This window comes from Juglans regia, chromosome 15 (genome assembly GCF_001411555.2).
Source record: "Juglans regia cultivar Chandler chromosome 15, Walnut 2.0, whole genome shotgun sequence".
In the NCBI taxonomy this organism is placed as follows: Eukaryota; Viridiplantae; Streptophyta; class Magnoliopsida; order Fagales; family Juglandaceae; genus Juglans; species Juglans regia.
Window position 1 is genome coordinate 19,046,710 of NC_049915.1, and position 25,545 is coordinate 19,072,254.

At 35.7% G+C, this 25,545-nt stretch overlaps 3 protein-coding genes across 10 annotated transcripts; 2 read left to right on the plus strand and 1 right to left on the minus strand.

Moving 5' to 3' along the window:
* The first annotated feature begins 641 nt into the window (after positions 1–641).
* Positions 642–7,840, plus strand: LOC108993251 (protein MULTIPOLAR SPINDLE 1). Of its 8 annotated transcripts, none has more exons than XM_018968104.2 (11): positions 642–846; positions 973–1,030; positions 1,095–1,241; positions 1,326–1,385; positions 1,676–1,758; positions 1,888–1,942; positions 2,620–2,733; positions 2,945–3,137; positions 3,372–3,442; positions 3,690–3,904; positions 7,201–7,840. In XM_018968104.2, exons 1-10 carry the CDS (start codon positions 679–681, stop codon positions 3,872–3,874), a joined length of 1,134 nt encoding a protein of 377 aa, XP_018823649.1. In that variant the 5' UTR covers positions 642–678; the 3' UTR covers positions 3,875–3,904; positions 7,201–7,840. The 8 variants fall into 8 exon arrangements, with proteins under 8 accessions (XP_018823649.1, XP_035541549.1, XP_035541550.1 ...); XM_035685656.1 differs by having other exon boundaries at positions 661–878; positions 1,106–1,241; XM_035685657.1 differs by lacking the exon at positions 7,201–7,840 and adding an exon at positions 5,692–6,731 and having other exon boundaries at positions 661–878; positions 1,106–1,241.
* Positions 7,841–9,465: 1,625 nt separating this feature from the next.
* LOC108993040 (UPF0057 membrane protein At4g30660-like) lies at positions 9,466–10,211 on the minus strand. Its single transcript, XM_018967805.2, has 2 exons — positions 10,032–10,211; positions 9,466–9,777 (listed from the first exon to the last, which is right to left on the minus strand). The coding sequence occupies exons 1-2, from the start codon at positions 10,119–10,121 to the stop codon at positions 9,643–9,645; spliced, it is 225 nt and encodes a 74-aa protein (XP_018823350.1). The 5' UTR covers positions 10,122–10,211; the 3' UTR covers positions 9,466–9,642.
* Positions 10,212–17,316: 7,105 nt separating this feature from the next.
* Positions 17,317–22,147, plus strand: LOC108993160. The gene is made up of 2 exons (XM_018967948.2): positions 17,317–17,636; positions 21,842–22,147. Exons 1-2 carry the CDS (start codon positions 17,337–17,339, stop codon positions 22,052–22,054), a joined length of 513 nt encoding a protein of 170 aa, XP_018823493.1. The 5' UTR covers positions 17,317–17,336; the 3' UTR covers positions 22,055–22,147.
* Positions 22,148–25,545: the final 3,398 nt, after the last annotated feature.

The following is a 25,545-nucleotide window of genomic DNA, read 5'->3' on the forward strand; positions in this document are numbered from 1 at the left end:
AATATTACTCTGATAATTGAAATAAGTAGTGAACTATACGGAAATTAGCTACCCTTAGGCGGAGTTAGGCCCTCTCGACTATGTTTGCCACTTAGTTTAATAAAGACTAATATTAGATATAGTTTTATGATGTTTAAGTTTTATGTATTCTCTTTAAAAAATAATATGGTTTATTATTAAAAAAATAATTTGTTCATGTAAGTTTTAGTTTTTTTTTTTTTTTTTCAAAAAGAGTACAAATTTGTACACACCAAGACGGTAAATATCAATTTTTAAAAAGTTTCTTTATTTATAAAATCTAAATGTGCGAGAGAAAACAATTAGCCTCCAATAAATATTATAAGAGTAATGCTGGATATAAATTTTAAATAGATAAATTTTATAAAATTTTTATTTAAAAAAGTTCATCTCACTAATAAAAAATAGATTCTTTTACACTTTTTAAAGATGGTACTTGCTTTGCTTGTTCGAGACTTATTTTATAAATCATTTCTCATATTATAATAATGAAATTCAAATGATATAATTAAAATTAATTATTAATTTATTAAGACTTTATAATAATTATTTCTTAAATAATAATGGACAGTAACACCCAAAATATTCATATTTATTTCTATTTCCAAACCCCACGTTAAACAAGTTCAGGACCTCCCGCGCTTTTTTCCTCTCAGAGAAATGTCTGCAGGCGAACACACGACTGTAGCTGCAAACACAAACACAAATCCAGACGACCAGTCGCTGAAACTTGCCCTAGCAATCTCTCTTCTACGATCGAAGTTCATTCAAAACCGGCCTCCTCCGACCGATCGGAATGAGTCTGATGCTTTGCGATGGAAGCGAAAGGTCCCCCCAGCTCATAAACTCCTCACCTCTCAGTTTGGTATCGAGAGAGTCGAGTTTCAATCCTTTATGGTTCTATTTTTCTTTTTCTTAGCCTGAATTGTGTTTCTTTTTTCTATGGACTTTTAGGCTAAGGAGCGAAAGCAAGAGCTTCTGCTACTCAGAGAAGATCTCAAGGAAGCTGAAGGTTCTCAAATTCTCTCTCCCTAAGAGTTTTATTTTTTCCCCTTTTTAATGTTCTTTTCTTTCAGATGCTTCACAGTGCGACTTGTTTCCGAAAAGTGCCTCTTGCAAGTGCTATTTCTTTGATAATTTGGGGAAATTAAGCCCTCAGGGACTTGAAGACGGCTCTGATCGCAGATTCAACGACGTTCTTCTCCGGCGATTTCTCAGACATGGTTTTTCATTGCCGCCATCACCATCACCATCATAATTGAATATTTTATCCGTGTCCGATTAAGTGCCCGAATTTGTTTGTGCAGTGCGCTTCAAGGAAAGGAGGAGAGGAGCAGGTGCGTCAATCCAGCGACGGCAATTTTCAGGTTGATTTCATTACCAAATTGTTTTTCTCAATTCAAATTGTTTTCACGTGCGTATGAATCGATGCTTTTACGTTGTGGTTCTCATCCTCTCAAAGTGTGATTGGAGTTTTTGTGCTTAATTTTATTCTCATTGGTTAGAATGTGAGTATGAGGATAAGGATGAAGCTAGTGGTCTTCACAACGAGATCCAGAAGAGATTTTTGCATCCTTGGTTATTTTTGTTGAATTATGGTTATTTTTTAACCAACGAAGTAATTTCAAAGCAAATTGGACTACCTTTCATGTGGCAGTCTTGAATACTGAAGATGAAGAAACCGAGCAACTCAGGGCCTCAGTTGACTTTCTGGTGGAGCTTTGCGATACTGTTTCTCCTGTCAGGCTGCTTAACTCACTGTCTGCTTGTGCATTATTTTCTTCGCTCACAAGCAATTTGTGAATAAATTACTGATTCTTTTATTTTGATCTTATCTTTAATTTTTCTGTTATTAATCAAACTTTTCAGGTGGGAGAGGCTAATTTTGCTAACTGGGCACACCAAGCTGTAGACTTTATTTTAGGTGCTGATATTCTTTTATTAATGCATTGTATTTAAGCTTGTGTTAGTTTGGTAGAAATGAGTTATGTGGTCTACTCAATGGAAATGTCTTTACTATGATGGCTCCCATGATGAAAAGATTACTATTGGAGAGGAGAAAGTAAAGTCGAATGATGGAAGTTGATACACTGTTACTTCTGGCTCTCTTTAACATCTTTTTCAAGTCTCTTAATTCCATGCACGAATAGCTAGCACGGAAAGAAGTGGCTGGAAAAATGGATCACAATTTTCCATAAAGAGTAGTGATGTGATTTCATTCCTTTTAAAAGAACATTTGCCCTAAGCTGGATGTGAAAAAAAAGCTTGAATACTCGAGAGTTTTTTGTTGGGAGAGTTAAAGTATTACGTATGACCTACTTAAATGAGAAAACAGCCACCGTCATCCTATGAATAGCAAATGTGCAATAGTGTACAGTTAGTATGACTCGTTCATTTTCCACCCGAGTGGGGAAGTAAAGCCAGCTATGGCTATGTTTATTGTTGTCTTTGCCCTTGCAACTAGGAGACTAGCTAAAGTTCAACTCCTAGCGACATTGATTTGTGCTATCGTTTATTTAGTTGCTTCCATTTTTATAATGATGCAATATGGTCCTGGTTATTACTCTCTGACTCTGATAATTTTTGTTCTGCTTCTTGAAGCTTCATTGAAGAATATTTTACCAAGGGGAAAAGACACGAAACTCATTGAAGGAATCGTCAACGGCTTAATTATGCGTCTTGTTAGAAGGATGTGTTCTCCATCAAAAGTATTTGGTAAATAGTTAATTTTTTATTGGTATTTAGCTTAATGTTTTGTTAACTATAGGACTAAAACAATTAGCAATCGTTGTTACCTTGAAATTATTCACCCTAAGTGAAACTCTATGACATAAGCATGGCATTGTTGCATATTTTCTTTTCTATCGCCATTTGGCTCTCTCTCTCTCTGTTTTTGGTAAATTTTGGTTTCGTTCTTCTGTTACAGAGTCACTTCATACTGGCTTGGATGCCCAGTTCTATGTTCAGCATCTGATCCGTAAGCTTGGAAGTGAAGCCTACGTTGGACAACGTGCAATTCTTTTAGTTTCTCAAAGAATATCTGTGCTAGCTGAAAGTTTTCTTTTCTTAGATCCATTTGATGATTCTTTTCCCGGCATGCATGGCTGTATGTTCACCCTGTAAGTATTCTGCAAAAGAACTTATACCGTTACAATGATTACTCCGATCTTTCAATTTGTATACAATCCAAGTGGCTGGGTGTAAATTTTAGCGCATCTTCTGCCGAAATAAGTTCAGTTTATGTTACACTTGTTTTCTTTTGGTGGGAGGATGTTGGATACGATCACATAATTTAAGGATAGCTTATCTATAATTTAAGGATAGCTTATCTAACTTGCTCATTTGGATAACAGGATTCAGCTTATTGAGTTTCTGATATCTGACTACTTATTAATTTGGTCGAGTGCTGAAGGCTTTGACAAGAGTATGTATCGCAGATGCTGCTTTCATTCATTAACTTGGTGCATCTATTCAGCCCCTGTAGCTTTCTTTCAATGCTTCCCAAGCTTGACCTATAAGCCCAAATGAAATGGTACCCCGACTATGGCATAATACTACATGGGCATCTTGAAACTTAAGAAACCTTCTCCTTGATTCACTTTAGTAATTAAAATAAAGCAATCTACCGAACACAGACAACCGCAAAATGATGGAATGTGATGACAATGCAGTGCTGTTTGAAGAGTGGGTGGCATCTATTCTCCATTCACGGAAAGCACTAGAACTTCTGGAAAGCAGAAATGGGCTTTATGTGCTTTACATGGATCGAGTCACAGGTGAATTGGCTAAACAAGTGGGTCAGTCTTCATCACTCCAGAAGCTCAAACCGGACATTCTTGATAACCTGTTCCACTGACTGCATTGTCGCATACAGCTTCTGAGAAATGTAAGCCATTCCTTTATTTCGTTTGTTCCCCCTTGTATATTGACTCTTAAGGCTATTATAATTTATTACTAGAAAAAATTTTCTGGCTTGACTGAATTGTAAGAGTTGGATTTGGCTAACCTGATTCAATGAAAGAAAATGCCAAGATTCATAACCAAAAACCAAGGGAGGCCTCTCTCTCTCTCTCGCACACCTTTGTCTTGTATTCTATGGATCATAGAGAAACATATCTACTTGTATTATTTCCACATTATCTTATTCATAATACTATTGGACATCTAGGTTAGAAACCCCCAGTTTTTTATCTAGTTGCGTATGCATAAACTGATTTAATTGGGTGGAGCGTATTTGTAGATTTCTTGGTGTTGGGATAAGATTTCCATTGTCTAGTACATTTCTTGGTATTGTCAACATTCCTTCTCAGATATCTTCCAACCACTTTTTCCATTCCCTCTGCGACGCAGTCGCAATCTTCTCACATCTTTCCTTACCGAAACAGTCATATTGTGCATCTCGGGATAGACGCTCTAGAATTTGGTTTATTCTACTCTCTTTATTCATTACTTTTGGGACGCTGCTAAATCCACGTATGAATTCGGTGGGCACCGAAAAGAGTAAATTTGTCTTTTTTTTTTTTTACTTTTTTTTTCATACATTTTTTTTTTATGTTTAAATATATATTTTTTTAAAAATTTATAATATCATTTAAAAATACTTTCTTAATTATTAAGTAAAAAAAAAATCGGCGGCTGCTTTCGCTTTCAGTGACCTTCATATGTGGATTAAGCATTCTTACTTTGTGATTTTTTTCATTCGACAGCTTCACTCTGGGCACAGTCTCTGTGCACGGTCTAACCTTGGCTTCTTTTTTCTCGTTTTTGATAAAATACTATTATTTTTATAAGATGGTTTATAAAAGTATCTTTTTTTTTTTTTAAAATAAATAATTCTACGTATAGTCGTAGAATGTATAAATATCGTATAATCACTTTAAAAAAGAGATGTTCATTTATAAAAAATTAATTTTTTTTCACGTAGATTTTATATTTATTTACTTTTTTTAAAACAATTGTATAGTACTTATACATTCATGACTATAAATACCATTTCTCTTTTATAAGATATATTATGAAATATATTGTGAAATAAATTGTGCATCATTATTCATCCGTCTTAAGCAACCTCTCTTTTGTTTAATCCTACCAACCCCACTTATATCATTCATTGTCAAGCCCTGCTTCAACCACACAGTAACCCAATACCTTTATCCTTCTATTAAGTTTTCAAGCTTTTCATTGAGCATTAGGCGTCTCTTCACCACCAGAAGCTTACTGCTTGGCTACCAGACATGAGATGGATATTCTCTTTCTCACTAATTGCCTTCCTCTTGTTGTGTCGATCTCTTCCAAGCTCAGCTCATGAAAAAAGCGTCCCGAATCCCCCCAGAAGAGCTTTTGGCAAGCATCTGCAACGGGAGACACAATTGGCAGATGCCTCATTTTACAACCGGAAGCTTGGAGTTCACATTAAAAGGAGGGGGAGATTTGGAACACGTGCTGGAACAAGATCTTCAGCAGTTCGAATCCAGAGATCATCTTCCTTCCATGTTGGCTCTGTTCTCTCAATCTCCCTCTTCCTCAGTTTCTTCATGTCATAGCAGTGAGAAGTTGTGTCAAATACAATGGATTTTCGCTTAATTTGATTGCAGCAAAGTTCTGCTTGTTTGAGTTCCTTTTTGTGTTAAGGTTATGAGATTTGTTCTTTTTCATTATTCGTAAATATTGCAGGCTTGAATACAGACAAAAAATATCAAGTGTGACAGCAGATTGTATTTCACCGTCTAGTTCAGATAATGAAGTTGGCAGTACCAGTATAGATCCAAGAAAAATTCTTAATATCAGCCACTATTTACCACTTCACATCCTACACCCTAAAAAACACTCCCACACCCTATGAAAAACACCCACACACTCTATGAAAAAGCTATAAGCGTTGAGTGTGAGAGTGAATAGTAGCTGATGCATAGTAAATCCCGGAGATAATATAAACGGATGAGGTTGGAATGTGGATTGAAGTTGAAATCCCATGACATCATAAACACTATCAATAAAATTAAAGATATTCCGCTTTGATAGTGACAGCAAAGTTTGTCTTCTTGAATATGTGCTTAGATCTCTCTTCTTTCCATGGATTTACATCATTAAGCTATTAAATAAGCTTGTATCTATATGGCTGAAATGAAGAGTAATGAGATTATAGAACCAAGTATAAATTATTACCCTAAGCATCGGAATTTAGGATAATTGATAAGCAATTGTCTTATCCTGTTTTTTTAAAGCAAGGCATATTATATTGTAAAGCCTTAATAGATGCTCTGATATCTCAATTTATTGTTGTCCATACTCAATATAGTCAAAAGATACACCATGGTGGCCAGTAATGACTACTAATGGACAACACAACATTGGTCGACACTCTTAACATTTTTGTCAAACACCCATGGCCAGATTATATATGAAACTTTATTTCTTGATTTCACTGTTCTATATTAATTTGCTTTGCAACGACTGCTTTCATAACATTCATAAAAATTAAATAGATTGAGAGAGTATTAACAGGGTTTATAATATGGATTAAAGAATTAAATTCACTTATTTCATCAGCTTAAGTTTTGAGGATAATTAATTATTTGATATGGTATCATTGCAGTGGTTTTTAATTTATTTGATCTTCATTTTAGTTAAATATTCTGTATGTCGCGGGAAAAGACATGGCATCAAATTCCCTCAATCTTCTTTTAATGGAAAAAAATATGCCATCTTTTTTTATTTTTTTTATTTTACTTGTATATATATATATATATATATAAATATGTCTTGGTTAGAAAATAGATTCCCATTGTAATTAACAACCAAAAACCACGTATTCTGTACAATACCCATGAACACTATAAATCATGCACTTCCTTCTTCTAAGAACTCATAGCCTTATAAACTAGCAGCCTAGACTCCCTCATTCCCCAACAGTCTCCACTTTAAATAAAAGGTTGTCTACTTGTCTAGACCAGAACAAGATCAAGAACACATGAAGAGAGAATTACTTGTGTGGCTCTTCTTCACCGTGTCCCTCAGAGTTCTTTCTTATTCGTTATGTGAAAGTGCTGTCTCCCCAAAATCTGGGGAAAAGTCATTTTTTAAGCCTGAGAAAAGGCTCAATGGTAAGCACTTTTACGGATCTCTGTGTGTGTTTACACATGCAAATAAGTGAGTTTGTTTCTAATTCTTCTTTCTATTCAGGTTTATATGAGAAGTTTGTCAACCCAAACAGAGTAGGTGAGCAGAGAAGATATGGGGCAGATCAAGAAGCTCATCCTTCAGAGATTTCCCGAAAGGGAAAATCAGTTTATGGAGGTGCCAATGACATTAAGCGCCCTCATACTGCCCGTGATGGAGCAAACTCCTCTTTGATTAAACCCAGTTCGGGGTTTTTGATGTTGCTGGGACATGTTGTGCTTCCCCTTCTCAATCTTGTTTTCTTCTTTTGAATGCTGATGTGATTTTGTAAAACAGATACTAGGTCATCTTTAAACTTTAGTTTGTGCTATATTTTCTGATAAATGTTTAGGACTAAACTTTATGATTCATATTACTAGTTGTATAAAACGTACATCATGTGAGTTTTACATTAAAGAGTAGTCATGTTTGGAAACAGTGGGTTTCTGAACAAAAAAAAATCTTTGGGATATAATAATAAGAGTTGATGCAAGGCAAATTTTTAATGATATGACAAGCTAGATTATTCTCCAATACCACCATCAAATTCTATCTTATCAAAGTTTGGAGAGCAATGCAACAGTTTTTATGAGCCAGATCGGATTCCTTTATTCTTAAGACTTGTAGAAATTCCAAAATGTGATGTTAATCAAAACAAAAAAAAGAGTGATAATATAGACGAATACTCACAATAATAGCCATTTGAGGTTTCTGAATAGTTGGTATTTTGTGAATGAGATGAGATGAGATGAGATGAGATTTTGTGAATAGTAGTGAAATAATTTGTGAATAGTAATGAGATAGTTTGAGATAAATATTTATTGAATTTTGCAAGAGGAGAGAAAATTTGAATAAAAATATTATAAAGTTAATATATTGTTAGAATATAATTTTTTAATATAACTTTCGTTTTGGAATTTGAAAAAGTTGAATTGTTTTTTGTTTAAAAAATTAGGAAAGTTGTAACGATTAATTTGAAAAAGTTGCAATGATTAGTTTGAAAATGTTTGTGTTTAAATGATGTTTGGGAAGAAAATGAGATGAGATGATATGAAAAATATTTCCAAACATCCCCTTGTAATACTCAGATTGCATTTGGGTTCGAATCTAAAGTCAAGTATTTTGAACATCAATTGGTAGTATGAATTTGAAGTAGTAGTGTTATGAATTTGAAATAACATCCCATAACTACTAGATAGTGCTACTATGCCCCTTCAATTTGTCTACTTGGTATGCCCCTAGTGTAAATTATATATATTTTTTTCTTTTTATTTCAAACATTTAAAAAAGAATCAATATATTAATAGTCACTTCTTTAATCAGCAAGTAAAAAACTTATTAAAAAATAAAGTAAAATATATGAACAGTGAAATTGAGAGAAAAAACAGAGAGCAAAGTATCATTTTTCAAACCAGTTATTCTATATACAGTCGTTAGATACAATCAGCGTGTAGTTGTCCATGCCACGTTTGATTTAAAATGAATTCTTCCTCTCTCATCAGCTCTCTCTCTCATCAGCTCGGTCTTTCTCTCATCAGCTCCAGCAGCTCGATCTCTCCCTCTCCTCAACTCTCTCCTATCTCTCTCATCAGCTCGGTCTCTCTTTCATCAAGTGTCTCCACGTCAACCACATTTACACGCCGTTTGTACCAGGCACTTGCAACAAGTATTTTTCTTTTCAAACGGTAAACTCCTATACACGATTCTAATAGATAACATCCCTATGTCCGAGGTTTATTTCCCAAAAAAATGGGTTTGTAGGATTTTTTTTTGTTTTTTAGAATTGAAAGACAAGCTTTCCACATCATTCCAAAAACCAATCATTTTACGTTAGGCTTAAATCCATCCATGAATTCCACCAATAGACTCGCTTTTTGCTCACTCATCAAACACGCTAATAATGAATATCACTTAACATTTTTATTCTACTTTAGTCTTTTAAATCAAATGATGTGATATTAGCATTTTATTAAATGTATTCTACACACCGGATTCAGAATACATTTTTCAAATAGATATTCAGGATTGAATGAAATTTTTATATAGTATATATGACTAATAAATATTATAGGATTCAATTGATGTGTTTATCTTTCTTCCGTTCTGAATCTAGAAATACAAATCTCTACTCAGAAACCTGCCTCATCATTAGCCTAGAAAAAACAATTTTTGTTTTACATGTTTTCTAAGATTGTTCTAACTTCTAATCTGGGGTGTGTATTGAAGTAACATAACTCTCCATTCTTTATCCAAACCATATTTAAGCTGAAAAAAAATAAGATTCAAATCTTCCCTGCAGTTACTTCTTCTATCCAAGACTCCAAGTGAACAACCAATATTCATTTCGTCAAATGTAATAGCGTTCGAACAGTACGGGTGACCAAGCAATACATTCAAGGAATGAGTTTGATAGAAACGACCTGAAAGCATACTAAGAGGCAGCGAGCGAGCGAGAGAGAGAGTGGACTAGGCAGAGTAAAGGGGACGCCTGTACTCGTCGAAATACTGGTCGCGATCCACGAACACGATAGCATAGAGAGCATATATTATTCCTGGTATGTAACCTAGAATTGTCAGGAGCAAGCAGATGCAAAACTCAACCTGCAAAATAAAAAATGGAGAACTTCAGCCTCTGTTTCGTTCCATTGAAAATGAGCCGAAAAACCAATAGATTTTACGCCCAAAAAAAAAAAAAAGACAGAACCACCAAGAGTATTAAAATCTTGGTATTATTAGTAATCGTGGAGCTAATCAGTAATCATGCATAATTTCCAGATGTGAGAACGACCAGACAGAAAGTAAAGAGGAGCATGAAAAGAGAGAGACAGCGAGAGAGCGAGAGGAAGGATAGATACGCTGCAGCAACCGTGGCGGAAACAAACGCCCAAAGGAGGGAGCAAGATTGCGATCAGTATCTCGCAGCAGATCTCGCAGCATGTCGGCATATCCAGAGAAAGATAAGAGGGGGAAAACAGTGGTGACCGGTGATGGAGTCTTAATGGAGAAGGAAACAAAAGAGGGATCTGATCGTCAATGACATCCTTTTCTATAAATTGCAAACGGATATTATCATTTTTTTTTCCTTTCTCTTACATCTATTTTTAATATTTTTTAAAAAATAAAAAATAAAAAAATTATTAAAAGACATTACCTTAATCGTTAAAAAAAAAATTATAAAATAAAAAAAAATCACAGCAGCCATTATCTCGTCATTGGCCAATCAAAATCCGACATTTCCGCCAATCAACACTACAATTAGCAATAACAAACATTACGCGTATTTATAAACTATGAAAAATAATATTTGTAATATTTGATTTTTTTTTTGGGACTTTGGAGTGCAACTCTCGCATAACATTTAAAAAAAAAAAAATGATAAATATGAGATTTATTGAAAACAATATTATTTTTTTAAATAGTAGATTCAACTTTTTTTAAAAAAAATATGCGAAATTTATCTAATATAATTTTATTTTAAATGATTATTATTTTAGTTAATTTTTAAAAATATTAAATATTTAATAAATATTATGATAAAATTAAAATTTTTTATGAATCCGAGAAAGATAGCCACATAATGTGACATTTTAATATTTATAATTTCTCAATTAATTTCCAAATTTGTTGTGCTTACCTTTCCGCTATGCATTAAAAATTGTATCTTTTAAAATAATTTATCTTCAATATGATGTACAGTAAGCATGTTTTTCATATCCTTCAATCAAAAAAATTTATAAGATATGCAAGTCTTGCATATTATTTTTGAAAAAAATAAAATTTATTATTAAAAAATAATTTATGTAAATTCTAGATTTAACAAAATTTTTAAAGAAAGTACACAGAACTTGTACTTTCCAATACCGTAAAATTGAATGTAAGAGGGTATTTCCCTAATGGAACCTTCTTCCCAGCAAAGGTGGGTTTGCATCCATCTTATGCTTGGAGGGGGATCATTGAAGCAAGAAAGTGGTTACTGGCAGGCTGTCGATGGAGGGTAGGGACTGGCACATCAATCTCTATATGGAATGATTATTGGGTTCCAGGCCATAAATGCTTAAGGTGGAGACATGAACATGGAGTTCCAGCTTCTCAAGAGGATGCAACTGTTGATAGTCTTATCTGTTAAGACACACGAACATGGCAGATTGATGATGTTAGAGCTCTCTTTAATCCAATAGTAGCTGAGAAGATCCTAAAGATTTGACTGCCTTTTATGCCTTACAGAGACAAATGGATCTGGACAGAGGAAGCTAGTGGATGTTTTACTGTAAAAAGTGCCTAGAAACTGATTCAAGATTCAACTTTGAGGGACATGGCTGAGTCCTCAAGTTGGGTGCGTGATAAGCTACAATGGAAGAAGTTATGGAAGATGAATGTGCCACGGAAAATAAAAACTTTTGCATGGAAAGCTTGTAGGAACATTTTGCCTACACTTACAAATCTGAGGCACATAAATGTTGGAGTAGACGGTGCTTGCTATTTCTGTGATGACAGGGAAGAAGACGTTGGGTCCAATAGGGTTGAGGCTCCAACCAGATAAAAGCTTTATGGATAATGTGAAATATATGCAAAGTGTTGGCAGTGAAGCAGACTTTACTCTTTTGTTTGTACTGTGTTGGGGTATGTGGTATCAAAGGAATAAACTGAAGATGGAAAATGAGCATATCACCCCTTGTGCAGCTGCTAATATGGCGATTTCTTTGTATAAATCTTTCTCAGACTTAAAGGCCTTGAATGCTGAAGAGGTGAAGAAGGTGTGCAGATGGAATTTCCCTCCTACTGATTTTTTGAAGCTTAATGTTGATGGGGCGGTTTTCTCAGACCTTAGAAAGGCTGGTGTATTGGGATGGTTTTACGTGATAGCCATGGAAATGTGGTGATGGCAGCTACTGTCTCTGAAAATGCAGTGAATGACCCGACTACCATTGAGTTACTTGCCATTTTTAGGGGCTGCAACTGTGTCTTCCATTGGGTATTCCTAAACTCATAGTTGAGTCTAATTGTTTGCTGGTGGTTCAAGAACTGCAAGATGCACAGGAGTCTTCTTCGGCTAATGGCAATTTGATTATGAAAGTGAAGAGTCTATTGAGCCTTTTCCAGGAAGTGAGAATTGAGCATGTAAATGGAGAGGGTAATGGAGTGGCTCATACTTTGGCTAGATATGCATGGAATGTGTTTGATATTCGAATGTGTGGTGGGGTAATGCCCCTGAGTTTGCTGGTCATGCTATGTGGTTTGATCATGCAGTTATGTAATTGTTTTCAGATTATGAATGGATTGTCATGTTTATATATATATATATATATATATATAAAAGAAAGTAAGAGGGTATCGATTTTCTTTTATTTCTTTCTTTTTCCAATAGTTGTTTGAATCCATAAATAAAATCATTCCATATGCGTAGAATATTAATGAATATAGACCCTATTGTATTTATTCAATACTTCTATATAATATGTTTAAATACTATAAATCTCATAAGAAGTTTAATGTTATATTTATATATTAAATCATTCAATTAGAGGATTAATTGGAGAGAATATTATAATATTTATTTCTCAGAATTACTGGAGTCGTTACCACTTACCAAGTACTTGGAGGCAGAAGCTTCTGAATTTCTGATGGTTTCGACGTGTCAGTGCTCTACTGTAGAGAAGAGGAGACTAAACGGGGAGTTTCATTAATTGATACGGTGCGATTTGTGTGGAATTCGTAAGTGATAGGTGCGTTCTATGTGTAACGGGAGAGATGGGATTAAACGGTGCGTTTAGATCATCTTCTTTAGGAAGGACCTGAAGGTGTTTTGTATTACAGTAGGTATAGCAGGGACGCGGGAAGGGGAAGTTGGAATTGTCTCGAATAATGGAATAAGAGTTTCGAATAAGAGTTTCCAAGAACCTTTCTTTCCTTTTCCTTGGTCTTGTTCTTTTCTTGATACTTTTAACATCTACTCTGTGTTACTTCAGATCTAATCCACGCGCGTCATCAACGTCGCGTCCTTTTCACACTCCATCTTCGACTCTCAACCAATCCTTCCGCGGGACATAGCCAGACCCGAAACTCATACAAGATATTATATATTAAAGTTGATGCTTAGATTATAATGTTAATTAGCTTATCTTGAAAGTTCTTCTTTTATTAATGCAGTGATGTTTACAATGTGGCTATATAAGTTGTATTCTGAGAAGTGGAATAGACAGAACATCAAGAATCGATTCAACTATTTTCGTTGATTGAAGCTTTCTCTGCAAGTTCTCTGTTTTTCAATTTCTATTTTCCATCAGTCTTGTTCTTTTCTTGATACTTTTAACATCTACCCAGTGTTACTTCAGATCTAATCCACGCGCATCATCGTCCTTTTCACACTCGATCTTCGACTCCATCTAATCCAGACCTGAAACTCATACAAGATCTCACATCCTCTGCCTCCCTCTGCGGTTCTTTTTCTGCAATTCCATGGAATTCAAGTTTCGAGCCGTTGATGACCGACAGCCATTATATCCATCCTCTTCTTCCAGCCCCAGCTACTTCACCGACGAAGCATCGAGAGGTCTGTTAAAACACATCGTTCCTCTATCTCTATCCTATGGTCTTCTTTTGGTTGCTGAGAAAAGGGGAGAAAAGATATATAAGAAAGTAAAATCTTTCGCAATTTTTAATTTTTAACTTTATTTTTTTCTGCTGTTTTTTCAAGTGGAAAGACTTTTCGTAAAAAGAACAGCTTTTACAATACCCTTGATTTATGTAATGATCTCCGTCGATTAAGTATGAGATTGATTGATGGCTTTTAAAGTCCTAGGCATCTTTATTTTGTAAGCTGATTTTCAAAAGTGAGTTCTACCTAATTGGGAGGTGATGCTGGCATGACAGTATTCGTTCGGGGTTAGGAAAGACATAGTGCACAACCAGCCCATATGAGCATCGGGTTGTTACGATCTCACATCAACTAAATATGAGATTGATTGATGGTTTATAAACCACTAGATACTATTTCATTATAAGTCGGTTTTCAAGAGTAATTCTGCATATTGGGTTGGTAACAATTTATGAGAAAGCCCAAGAAAAGAAAGAAAACTTTCTGAATCTTATGTCTTAGAAAGCACTAGTACACATAGCTAAATTGGATGGGGTTCATTTACTGAAATTCAGAGCTTTAAAGATTGTAAATTTCCATTTCTTTTCTTACTTTCTCTCAAGACCCAAATATTCATGTTGAAGAATAATCTCACATTGCCTGTGGACAAGGTCTTGGATATGTTTATAAGGAATGAACAATCATATCATAAGGAATGAACAATCATATCCTGTAGGACAGATTTTATAAGATGAGTTAGACCCATGAATTTCTTAATGATATCAAAGCCTGCCAAAGGGCGAATGATGATCCACACTATTTATCCCATGACAAGGACAAAAAAAAATATTGGCCTGCACATGAAGGAGGGTGTTGAGGAATAATCCCACATACATTGCATGTGGACAATGTCTTGTACATGTTTATAAGGAATGAACAATCATCTCTTTTAGAACTGGTTTTATGAGATAAGTTAGGCCTATGAATTTCTTTAATTCCGCTCATTCTCTTAAATCTCTTTTATCACTGAATTTTGAGTAAACCCTATATTATCAGTTGACCTTTCAACTGCTGATTGGCAACCAAGCCAGGAGCAAATGCAAAACCCGAATGAAGTTCGAGAACCAATCTAGCAGGAGCTTGAGAAGGAGCGAATCAGAGAAGATATAATAGTAAATGAGATCGCTCGACGTAGGGTGCTTGAAGAGGAGGTGAGAAAGGAGGTGATGATGGAGCGAGAGATAACCACGCGGAGGCTCACATCCAAACGTAGGGCTGAGCAAAAATCCGACAATCCGACTCCGAATCCGACTCCGCTCCGGCTCCGCTCCGACTCCGACTTGTCGGATTCGGAGTCGGAGGTTTTTTCCTCTTGAAAGTCGGAATCGGAGTCGGATTCGGATTCACTGATGATCCGACTCCGACTCCGCTCCGATCCGACTCCGATCCTCCGCCTCCGACTCCGCCTCCGCCTCCGCCTCCGCCTCCGCCTCCGCCTCCGACGTGTCCCTCTGACTCCGCCTCTGCCTCCGATTTTATACATTTTTTATAAAAAGATGTGTTTTTCTATATATTAATTATTTAAATTTTATACAACTATATCTTATATAGTTAGTTAAACTCAATAATATACTAGTTAAATAATATATTTATACTATAATATATAGACTAAATTGACTAATAATAGTTTAGTATATGACTATAATATACTATAAACACTAAGATGCATAATAACATCAACATGTAATATTGTAATACTAATGAATAAACACTAATCTATAAATTTATAATAACATATAATACTAATGTATAATAACTAAAGTATTATTCATATAAATTACTAATAATATTAATTACTATATATAAATTAGTAAACCACTTTAAGCCTATATATAAATTACTATACAAATCACTATAGTATTAATTACTAATACTATATTACTATATATTTAGTATAGTGATATACTAGTATTATACATTAGTGTACTAATACAATCAGTGATATAGTTAGTATAATATATATACTAATACTATTATATAGACTATAGTTATAACTTATAGTATTATAACTATATTAAATCACTATAACTTATACTAATATAGTTATATTACTATAGGGTACTATTAAATTATTAACTATAGTGATATACTAGTATTAGTCTTTAGACATTAGTGTACTAATACTATTAGTGATATAGTTAGTATAATATTTATACTAATACTATTATATAGTTATACTAAATTAAAATCACTATAGCAAATACTAATATATAATTATGCTAATCACTATAACTAATAGTAATACTAATATAGACTATAGTTATAACTTATAGTATTATAACTATATTAAACCACTATAACTTATACTAATATATTATATAGTTATACTAAATCACTATAACTAATACTAATATAGTTATACTAATCACTGTAACTATATATAGTATTAATATCATTGTTAGTATAATATATATTATTAATAATAACTAATACTAATATAACTATTAGTATAACTAATATTAATACTAATACTAATATACTAATACTATTAGTGTATAACTAATATTTATATATATTAATATATATATATATATATATATCAAGTATAAGAGATTAGAGATTTAATATATTAATATATATATCAAGTATAAGAGATTAGAGATTTAATATATATAGCAAGTATATTAGTGTATTACTAATATTGCATATATGTTGCATTTATTTAATATTCATATATAATAATATATATCATATAATTTTGTTGTGAATCTTCATTTATATATATATATATAATATATAAAATAGATTAGTATTGTATAGTACAATACGGCGCCGTTTATACTTGTTAATTAATCAGTTCGGAGTTCCATTTCGGCATTTCCCCCTCTTTCATCTTCAATTCTTATTTCTTCCGTCTTCATCTTCAATCTAGCCCTCCGCTCTCTCCGTCTCGCACACGTCGCAGGCCTGCAGCCTTCCCCTGAGTCCCCTCCCTCTCGCAGGCTCGCAGCCCCTCCCTCGCGCAGCTCCTCTCTCAATCTCTCGCAGCTCCTCTTGCGCAGCCCCTCTCTCGCGTCGGCGTAGCCTCTCTCGCAGTTTCCCTTGAAACCCTAGGTCCCGCGAGTCCGTGACCCGTCGTCACCGTCGATGGCCTCTTGAGGTGTATTGCAGCTGTGCAAACACGGAACACCGTCCCTCGAATTCGATCATAGATCAATCACTGCCCATTGAAGATTCGGTAGGTTACCCAAAGTCTAAACCCATGTCTCTGTTTTTGGTAATGTTGATTTTTTCTATGTTTATTTCCAGATTTGGCATTATAGTTTAATACATAACAAAATGATCTCCATAATTTTACGTGTAAACCAAGTGAGGAATTTTGAAATGAAAAAATCCGACTCCGCTCCAACTCCGCTCCGACTTGTCGGAGCGGAGTCGGAGTCGGATTCTGTACGTGCGGAGTCGGAGTCGGAGGTCGGATTCGACCTCCGACAAAGTCGGAGTCGGAGTCGGAGGTTGGGCCCTCCGACTCCGAAAGGGTCGGTGCTCAGCCCTATCCAAACGGTTGTCATCTGAGGAATTATTGATGAAGGAGCAGATCAGAGAAGAGATAATCGCGGCTAAAATCGCTCGGCGCAGGGTGCTCGAAGCGGAAGTGAGGAGAGAGCTGATGGTTGAGCGAGAGATGGCCATGCGGAGGCACACGACCACGGGCTTGTCATTGGAGGAGCTATTGACAATGCGGTTCGACTCGAGGCTGCCACCGACGTACCCATCTGACGGGAGGGCATTTCCTATTCATGGTAGCAGGTTTGATATGTTTCCAACGTCACTATCAACAGAAGCTATGAAGCTCGATATCAAGCCTCCATCAGAGATTAACAAGGTAAGTTAATCTTACTGGTCAGTTACCAATCGTTCATCACTTTGCTGTTAATTTATGGTGTCAAATAGTTGATTGATCTTATGGTGCTTTCATAGAATTTTGATACCATTGTGCTATAAATTTGAAAATCTATTATTTAATGGAGCTTTTAGTTTCTGTTTATGGAGTCTATTATCATAATTGGGATGCATGCCATCTTAAGTCTATATTCGGTTTTGAATTGCTTTTAGGTTTAGTGCCACTTGGGCGACTTTGCCAAAGTCAGCTTTGTATGACATGGTGACTATTCGTTGTACATATTATATTTATTGCTATAAAATAATATTGGCATCAACTCCTATTTGGGATCATCCAAAATACACTATAGTAAAATGACAAAAATACCCTCACAACAAAACCCACTTCCCTCTCATTTCACACATTTCATTTTTGAAATTCCTCTCTCTCCTCCCCTCTCGCCCATCCTCCCCCCCACCCCCACTGCCCAAATTCAAAATAGTACCGGACGGGCTTTGAGAGAGAGTTGATGAGAGAGAGAAAGCTTATGGATGAGAGGGGGAGAGAGGGAGAGAGGGGGAGGGCGAGACAGAGAGAGAGAGAGAGAGAGAGAGAGAGAGAGAGAGAGAGAGAGGGGGAGGGTTTGGCTGGCTCGGAGGAGCTCGGGGAGGAGTCGCGATGGTCAGGGGAGTTGTTCAATGGGGCTAGAATCGACGCAGGATAGGGTTGTCGGGATCCCGAGGGTCACCGGGTAGCTTGCATGTGTGACGAGAGGGAGAGGGAGAGGGAGGTTTGTTGCGAGAGCACCAGTGTTAGGTGGTGGGGTGCGGTGGGTGGCAGCATACGTCAGCACAAGGGGAGAGAAATGGGTGAAATCGGTTGGGTTACTGCAAGGGAGAGAGAAAGGGCTGCACTGGGAGAGATCGGTGGCGGCTGGTTTGGTCGTCGACGTGAGGGGGAGTTGCCGGTGGTGGCGATGAGGTTGGGTGGCGCACGGCGACGTCGAGCTAAGCTGAGCTGAAGGAGAATCGGGTGGAGGCTTCCGTCGAGCTGATGAGAGAGAGAGGGGTAGATGAATCTGAGTGATGCATTTTGCATAAAAAAAAGAGTAGACACGTCACGTGTGCTACGGATCAGCCGTGAACAGGGGCTGATCCGTAGCATTACTCTTATTGCTATAAGCTTGCTCAAACTCAAGCATTGGTCTTATACCTATTCTGTTACCACCTTCAACATATTTGTTCTCAAAACTCTAGTGCTTAGGAAAACAATTAAAATGGGAGTGTTTTCAGTGTAACCTTCATAGATTAAAAAATTGTCATGTGTGGGATGAGATCCCTTCTGAACGAACCAACCGGAAACACTCATGTCTGAGTCAATTACCAATAGCCTATCTCTTTTGAAGAGGTTGTTTTTCCTTAGTGATAAAGATATTTACATGCAATCTGTATTTACATATTTTGGCTGGTTTTACTGGGAAAAAAACACAGTTTTGGCTTGTGTATGGATATGGGAGCCATTTTTCTTTTGGACTACCACAATTCAATATTTTCAAATCCCAAAATAATAATAATATTTAAAAATAATATTCTAATAATATTTTATTTTACTTTAAACTTTGTTATAAAACTATCTCATCTCATCTCACTATCAAAACAACCTCTTAGCCTCCTTGCAATGTAAAAAAAGATGATTTACAGATCTACCATCCTTCCTGAACATGACACACCAATCAGCTATACACAAACCATGTTTTCTAAAGTTATCTATGGTCAATACTTTCCCTGAGCAACCACCCAACTGAAGAACGCCACCTTAGTAGGTATCTTCACCCTCCAAATGCTTTTCCAGGAGAATACGCAGGCATAATGACAATTTAGCACCTTATAACAAGAATTGACTGAAAACCTAAAATTTTCAGGTTGGTCCCATGGTAGTATGTCCTCTCTTCCCTGCATCATTTTTGAATTGTAAATTCTTCCCAAAAAATTTGAAACAACATTCACTTCCTAGTCATTTGCATATCTAATAAAGTCAACATTCCATAGAATATTATTATTATTCGTACATTGAAGATAATATGCCACAACAACATTTTTATACCTTGCAATCCTGTAAAGAGATTAAAAATCTGATTTAAGAGCTGATTCCTGACACCAAATGTCATGTTAAAAGAGAATCATCTTCTCTTTCCCTACCTTAAATTTAATATGTTTAGAAAACTACCCCCAACCTTTCCTAATAAACATCTATAAACTCACCCCATACGCTCCTCTAACTTCATTAGAACACCAATCTCCCCATCCACTCCCATATTTAACAATAACAACATTCTTCCATAAAGCATCTCTCTCTTCATGATATCTCCAAAGCCATTTTCCAAGGAGTTCGTTTTTAAACAACTCCAAATTTCTCACCCTCAATGTCCACAAGAAATTGGTTGGCAAACCTTGTTCCAACTAACCAAATGAAACTTTTGCGGGAAACTTCTTGTCGAGGGCCTGTGCAATCCCGGGATTAGTCGGGACAATGTTCCTGGACAACTGGTGCCAATAATAAAAAAACTAACCAAATGAAACTTATTTTCCTCTCTTATTCCTCCCTATAAGAAATTACGATAAATTTTTCCAATTTTTTGATCAACCCCAACCGGCAAAGGAGAAAGTGAAAGAAAATACGTAGGAAGATTAGACAATGTACTCTTTATCAAAGTAATTTTTCCCTCTTTGGACAAATATAACTTTTTCCATCCAGCCAACCTTCTTGTGATCTTCTCAATCATCCAATCTCATATTGAAACAGATTTATGAGATGCACCCAAGGGAAGATTACCAAAATATTAGCCAAATCTGAAATATTGCATACGACACCCACATGTACAATTTCAGACTTATTTAGGTTAATCTTGAAACCCGAGACATCTCCCAAAATATTAGGTTACTCTTTCTAACTTGTTGACCTACTTCTTATCATTATTCTCGCTTCCCACCAAGGTGGCTCAGCGCCTAGAGAAACTTCGGCAAGACTTCTTATTGTGGGATGAATGATGAGTTTAAGTTTCACTTGGTAAAATGGGTCACAATATGCACTCCTATCTCAAAAGAAGGAAATGCCTTTGTTTATTTATTTATTTTTTATTGGCACCGGGTGTCTGACAATAGCGTCCCAACTAATTCTAGGGGTGCACAGGCTCTCGACAAGAAGTTTCCGATAAGCGCACCTTGAGTAATTCAAGTGGAAAATGCTCCAAGCCCAAGGCCTTCACTTATTCTTATGATCAATAAAATGTTGTTTACTGATAAAAAAAAATCGATTCGATTCTAGGTTCTTGCTTTTCTCATCCCAAACCAAACCAAGGCGAAATGGATTATAAGTTGTTTATATATATACTATATATATTATACATATTTTTTATCAATAAATAAAATTTTTATTAATCAAAAGAATAGGCAAAAATCCAAGCACACAGATCATATACAAGATATTATACATATTATAAAGCATAAAATTATAACCTAATTATACATATTCTAGTTATATTTAAGATTGGGATTTAAAGCTTTAGAATATGTAGCTTTTTTGAGGTTTTTCTTGAGTCACCCGAGTAGAAGAGTGCTCGTGTGAATGAGGTGCCGGGTTCCTTCAGCTTCCTTCTCAGTTGGTAAGCTTGCAACATTTGGGCTGTGGGCCTTATTAGCCATACGCTGGGCCTAATCAAATGAGGGATGAATATGTCCCTCCAATGATAATAGAAATCATAGTCGTTGAAGTCATATGATCTACAAATTCAGTCAATAACTTGAACTATAACGAAAATTAAGAGAATCTTAGTTATGAATTATTTCTGATATAATTCCTCGGCTTTCTCAATGGTCCTTGAGTTATGATTTGTTTCTATAACTATCAAAACCAACATTCTCAAAACCAAGCAACCTTAAATAAGTGTGGTTTAGTTGCAATGATGAACTTGCTTTTAACCTTATGTTTTAAGGGTTGCTATTTTCTTGACTTATTGTCTTTGTTGAAGATACAAGATCCAAATTATTAATCTTATGGGTTTTGTAACTATATTTTCACAGTTATAAAGGCACAAGGAAAACCTAAGTCTCATCTTATTTCGTGTATTAGTTTTGAAAGTTACAATAAGTCGTGCATATCTATTGACATTATATATATCAATTATTAGTATGGACATGAGTTCCTTGCAGGCCAAGCCCGAACCAAATCTTTCTGGAGCAGAGGAGAAAGCAGTGAAACCATCAGTAGGAGGCCCTAGTGAGCTCCCAATAATTGGTTTGAAGAAGGGCCCCAAGAAGGTGTGGAGTTGTGCCCTGTGTCATATTAGTACCACAAATGAGAGATGTCTGAGGGAACACTTTCAAGGAAAGAAGCACAAGGCTAAAGAAAGAAGGTGGGCTTAGAACGGGCAAGATTGCCAGCTCAAAATCACTGCCAAAGGAATGTACCAAGCCTTGATATTATTCTATAGGTTATTTGGTAAAAACTATGTGATCTAGTCGTAATTCTCACAACTATTTCATGACTAATAATTAATTAATTAGAAATACCTCTTATTGCCAATCCCTACTCTATGCATTAAATTGTATCTTTTAAAAGAATTTATCTTCAATATGACCTAGAGTAAGCATGTTTTTCGTATCATTTGATAAAAAAAAAAAAATATTGTTATATATAGTCATGAAATACACAAGTTTCGTGCACCTTTTTTTTTTTAACAAAAAGTGGAGTCCACCATTAAAAGATTTTTTTTTATTTTTTTATTTAGATCCCAAATTTAACTATTTTTTTCAAAAGGAGTACGCGAAACTTGTACATTCTAGAATTGTAAATATCATTTTTTTTCCAGTATTAGAGAATATCAATTTCTTTTATTTCTTTCTTTTTCCAATAGTTTTCTGAATCCATAAATAAAATCATTCCATATGAATAGAATATTAGTGAATATAGACCCTATTGTATTTATTCAATACTTATATATATATATATATATATACTATGAAAAATAGACTTCATTTCATTCCATAAAGGAAGTTACATATGTGACACAAGTTTCATGCCAAACTATCATCTGTTGTAAGTTTTTCCGTACACAAAAATCTTTGCGACGGAAATTGTCTAAACTTCAAGAAACTCTGAGAGTATCATTTTCTGTATAAAACAGAGGAATAAATAACTCACATCAAAACTCCATCTTCCAAATGAGGAGAAGTGAACAACACACTAGGAGGATGGAGGAACCAAACACCGCTATAAACAAAAGTTCAAAAGCCTATTTCAATTATTTTTTAACACAAGCAAAAACTAAAATACAGACACAAAAACACATTATAGAAAAAACCAAAAAACAGAGGAAAACGTAGACTGTGGTGGTGCTTGATGGACATGCGCCACCCTGGGAGGAAGTTGATCGGTCGATCTTGAAGGTGCCAGAGTCGTTGGACCATGAGCTGCCACATGTGGCATCAACAGAATAAAAATCGTGGTGGCATGTGGGCATGCACTCCCTTTGACCTGTGTGTGGGTGCAATGCACCGCTCCAATTGGTGCCCAATCCGGTCGCCTGTGAGATCGGCAGGTGAGGATTCCCCCGGTGGGGCGATGGCCACAGGAGAAGCTCGAATCTTACTTCTCCCTCTTATTCCGACTGAAAAACAAAAACTAAGAAAAAAACAAAAGGAAAGGAAGAAAAACTGAAAAGAAAGAGGAGCCTAGTTTCGGGAGGTTTTCTTTTAGAGAGATGGGAGAGCCTCTCTCTCTAGCTTTCGGTCTCAACACTTTAGCATGGATCTTCTATTTAATATGTTTAAATACTATAAATCTCATTAGAAATTTAATATTATATTTATATATTTATACTAAATCATTCAATTCGAGGATTAAATGGAGAGAATATTAGAATATTTATTTCTCAGAGTTGATCAAATTGAAGAGAGAGAATCTTTATCTAGGTCATAGTATTACTAGACTCGCTACCTACTACTTGGAGGCAGAAGCTTCTGAATGAACCAAAGTTTCCATTCCAAAAGATCAGTTCTTATAGGTACAGTAGCAGTTCATAACCGAGGGGAATTGTCTTTGCCACGTCAGCTGATATATTAAAAAAAAAAAACTAAAATAGACGATGGTGGAACGATGGTACTGGAAATAGAGAGGTAGCGCTTCGTGAGAAGGAAGAGGTGGGAAGACGAAGGGAGGGAGAGTTCGAGGGAAGTTGAAGGGAGGGGGTTCTCTTCAGGACGAAACGGTGCGTTTCATTTTTCACGTGGGCACCGGTCCCCCACAGTTACGCACACTGATTGCATTTAACATTTTTTCCAAAATATTGAGAAATTCTACAAAAAAGTCGCATGTCATATTGGTCCCACGCATTGTCAATTTAATTTATTTATTTTTCCTAAAAGCAAAATGTAAATGTCTAAAAAAATAACTATAGATATATAACTCTTTTAATAATTTTTTTTATATAATTATATTTTAAATGAGAAATATTTTAGTTGAGCAATATATAAAAGTAACGTCACTTTATATAAATACCTCATTTTAAAATATGATCATATAAAAAATTGTAAAAATGTTATACATGTATCATTACTCCTATCCAAAGTGTCTCCGAGCTTGGTTCCACGCACCTCCCTCCTCATCTACCATAACTCAAAGTCTGGTTTAGAAAATGAATTGAGATAAGATGAAAATTGAATAAAATAATAGTTGGTTTCAAGAGGCTAAAGAATTGGGCAGTTTGCTCAACAGGGACTCACTTGTTCAAGCACTACAAACCAGATTTGGGAGCTCCTAACATGATGACCCCATGGAAGCCATTACTAGGCTATGGCAGACAACAATAGTGGTAGCATACATGACTCAATTAGAGGTACTCTCTAATCGTCTTAGGGATTTATCTGAAGGTTATAAGCTTAGTTGCTTCCTTAATGGGTTTAAAAATGAAATTAGACTGCCCATAAAGATGCTTAAACCTCACACCCTCAACTTTGCCTTTGGATTAGCAAAAACCCAAGAAAAATACATTAACAACTCCAGAAAAGGTAATAGACCAGTGAATTAGTTTGATTCAGCCCCAACAGGTTCATGGACTAGTAGTGGAGGCTTAGGGTCTTTTCCTGGAAGTGTTAGGAAGGAGCGCCCTATTCCCATATGAGAGAAAATGGCCTATGTTATTATTGTGAGGAGAAATGGACATCCACGGGTGTAAGAGGGCTAGCCTGTATGACGTGGAAGGAATTGATTTTTCTTGTGAAGTTGAGGCAGGGGAAGATGAAGGTGAAGAGTTAGAACTGGGGAAAGAAAAGGAAATTACACCTAGAATAGTAAGTGAGACTCCTGAGATCTCGATTCTTGCCATTGTGGGTTCCCCAAACCTGAGAACAATGAGGATAGTGGGGAAGGTTGAAGGTTAATCAGCGGTTGTCTTGGTGGATACGGGTATCACTCACAATTTCCTTGATTCCACCATTGTTTTATGGGACTTCGTGGCCTCACGATGTCATTCACTAGGGAAGAAAGAACAATCATGCTCAAGGGGTTAAATTCTAATAATTCTGAGTTAGTTGATGGGAATGCACTCTCTCAATTAACAAAGGTGGAGAGTAGGGCAATGCTTCTCCACATCTCTGAAGTAAGATGGGTTGAAGATGAGATCCAAGTGTCACCAGCTGTGGGGAAAATATTATTGAGAATAAAGTTTTTGAAGAGCGTAAAGGGCTGCCTCCAAAAAAAAGCCATGATCATCACATTATTATGAAAGAAGGCACGACCCCTATTTCAGTCCACCCCTATAGATACCCCTTTTATAAAAAATCCAAGATTGAAAAAATAGTCAGTGAGTTGTTAACAGCTAGGGTGATTAGATTGAGCCAATCTCCTTTTTCCTCAC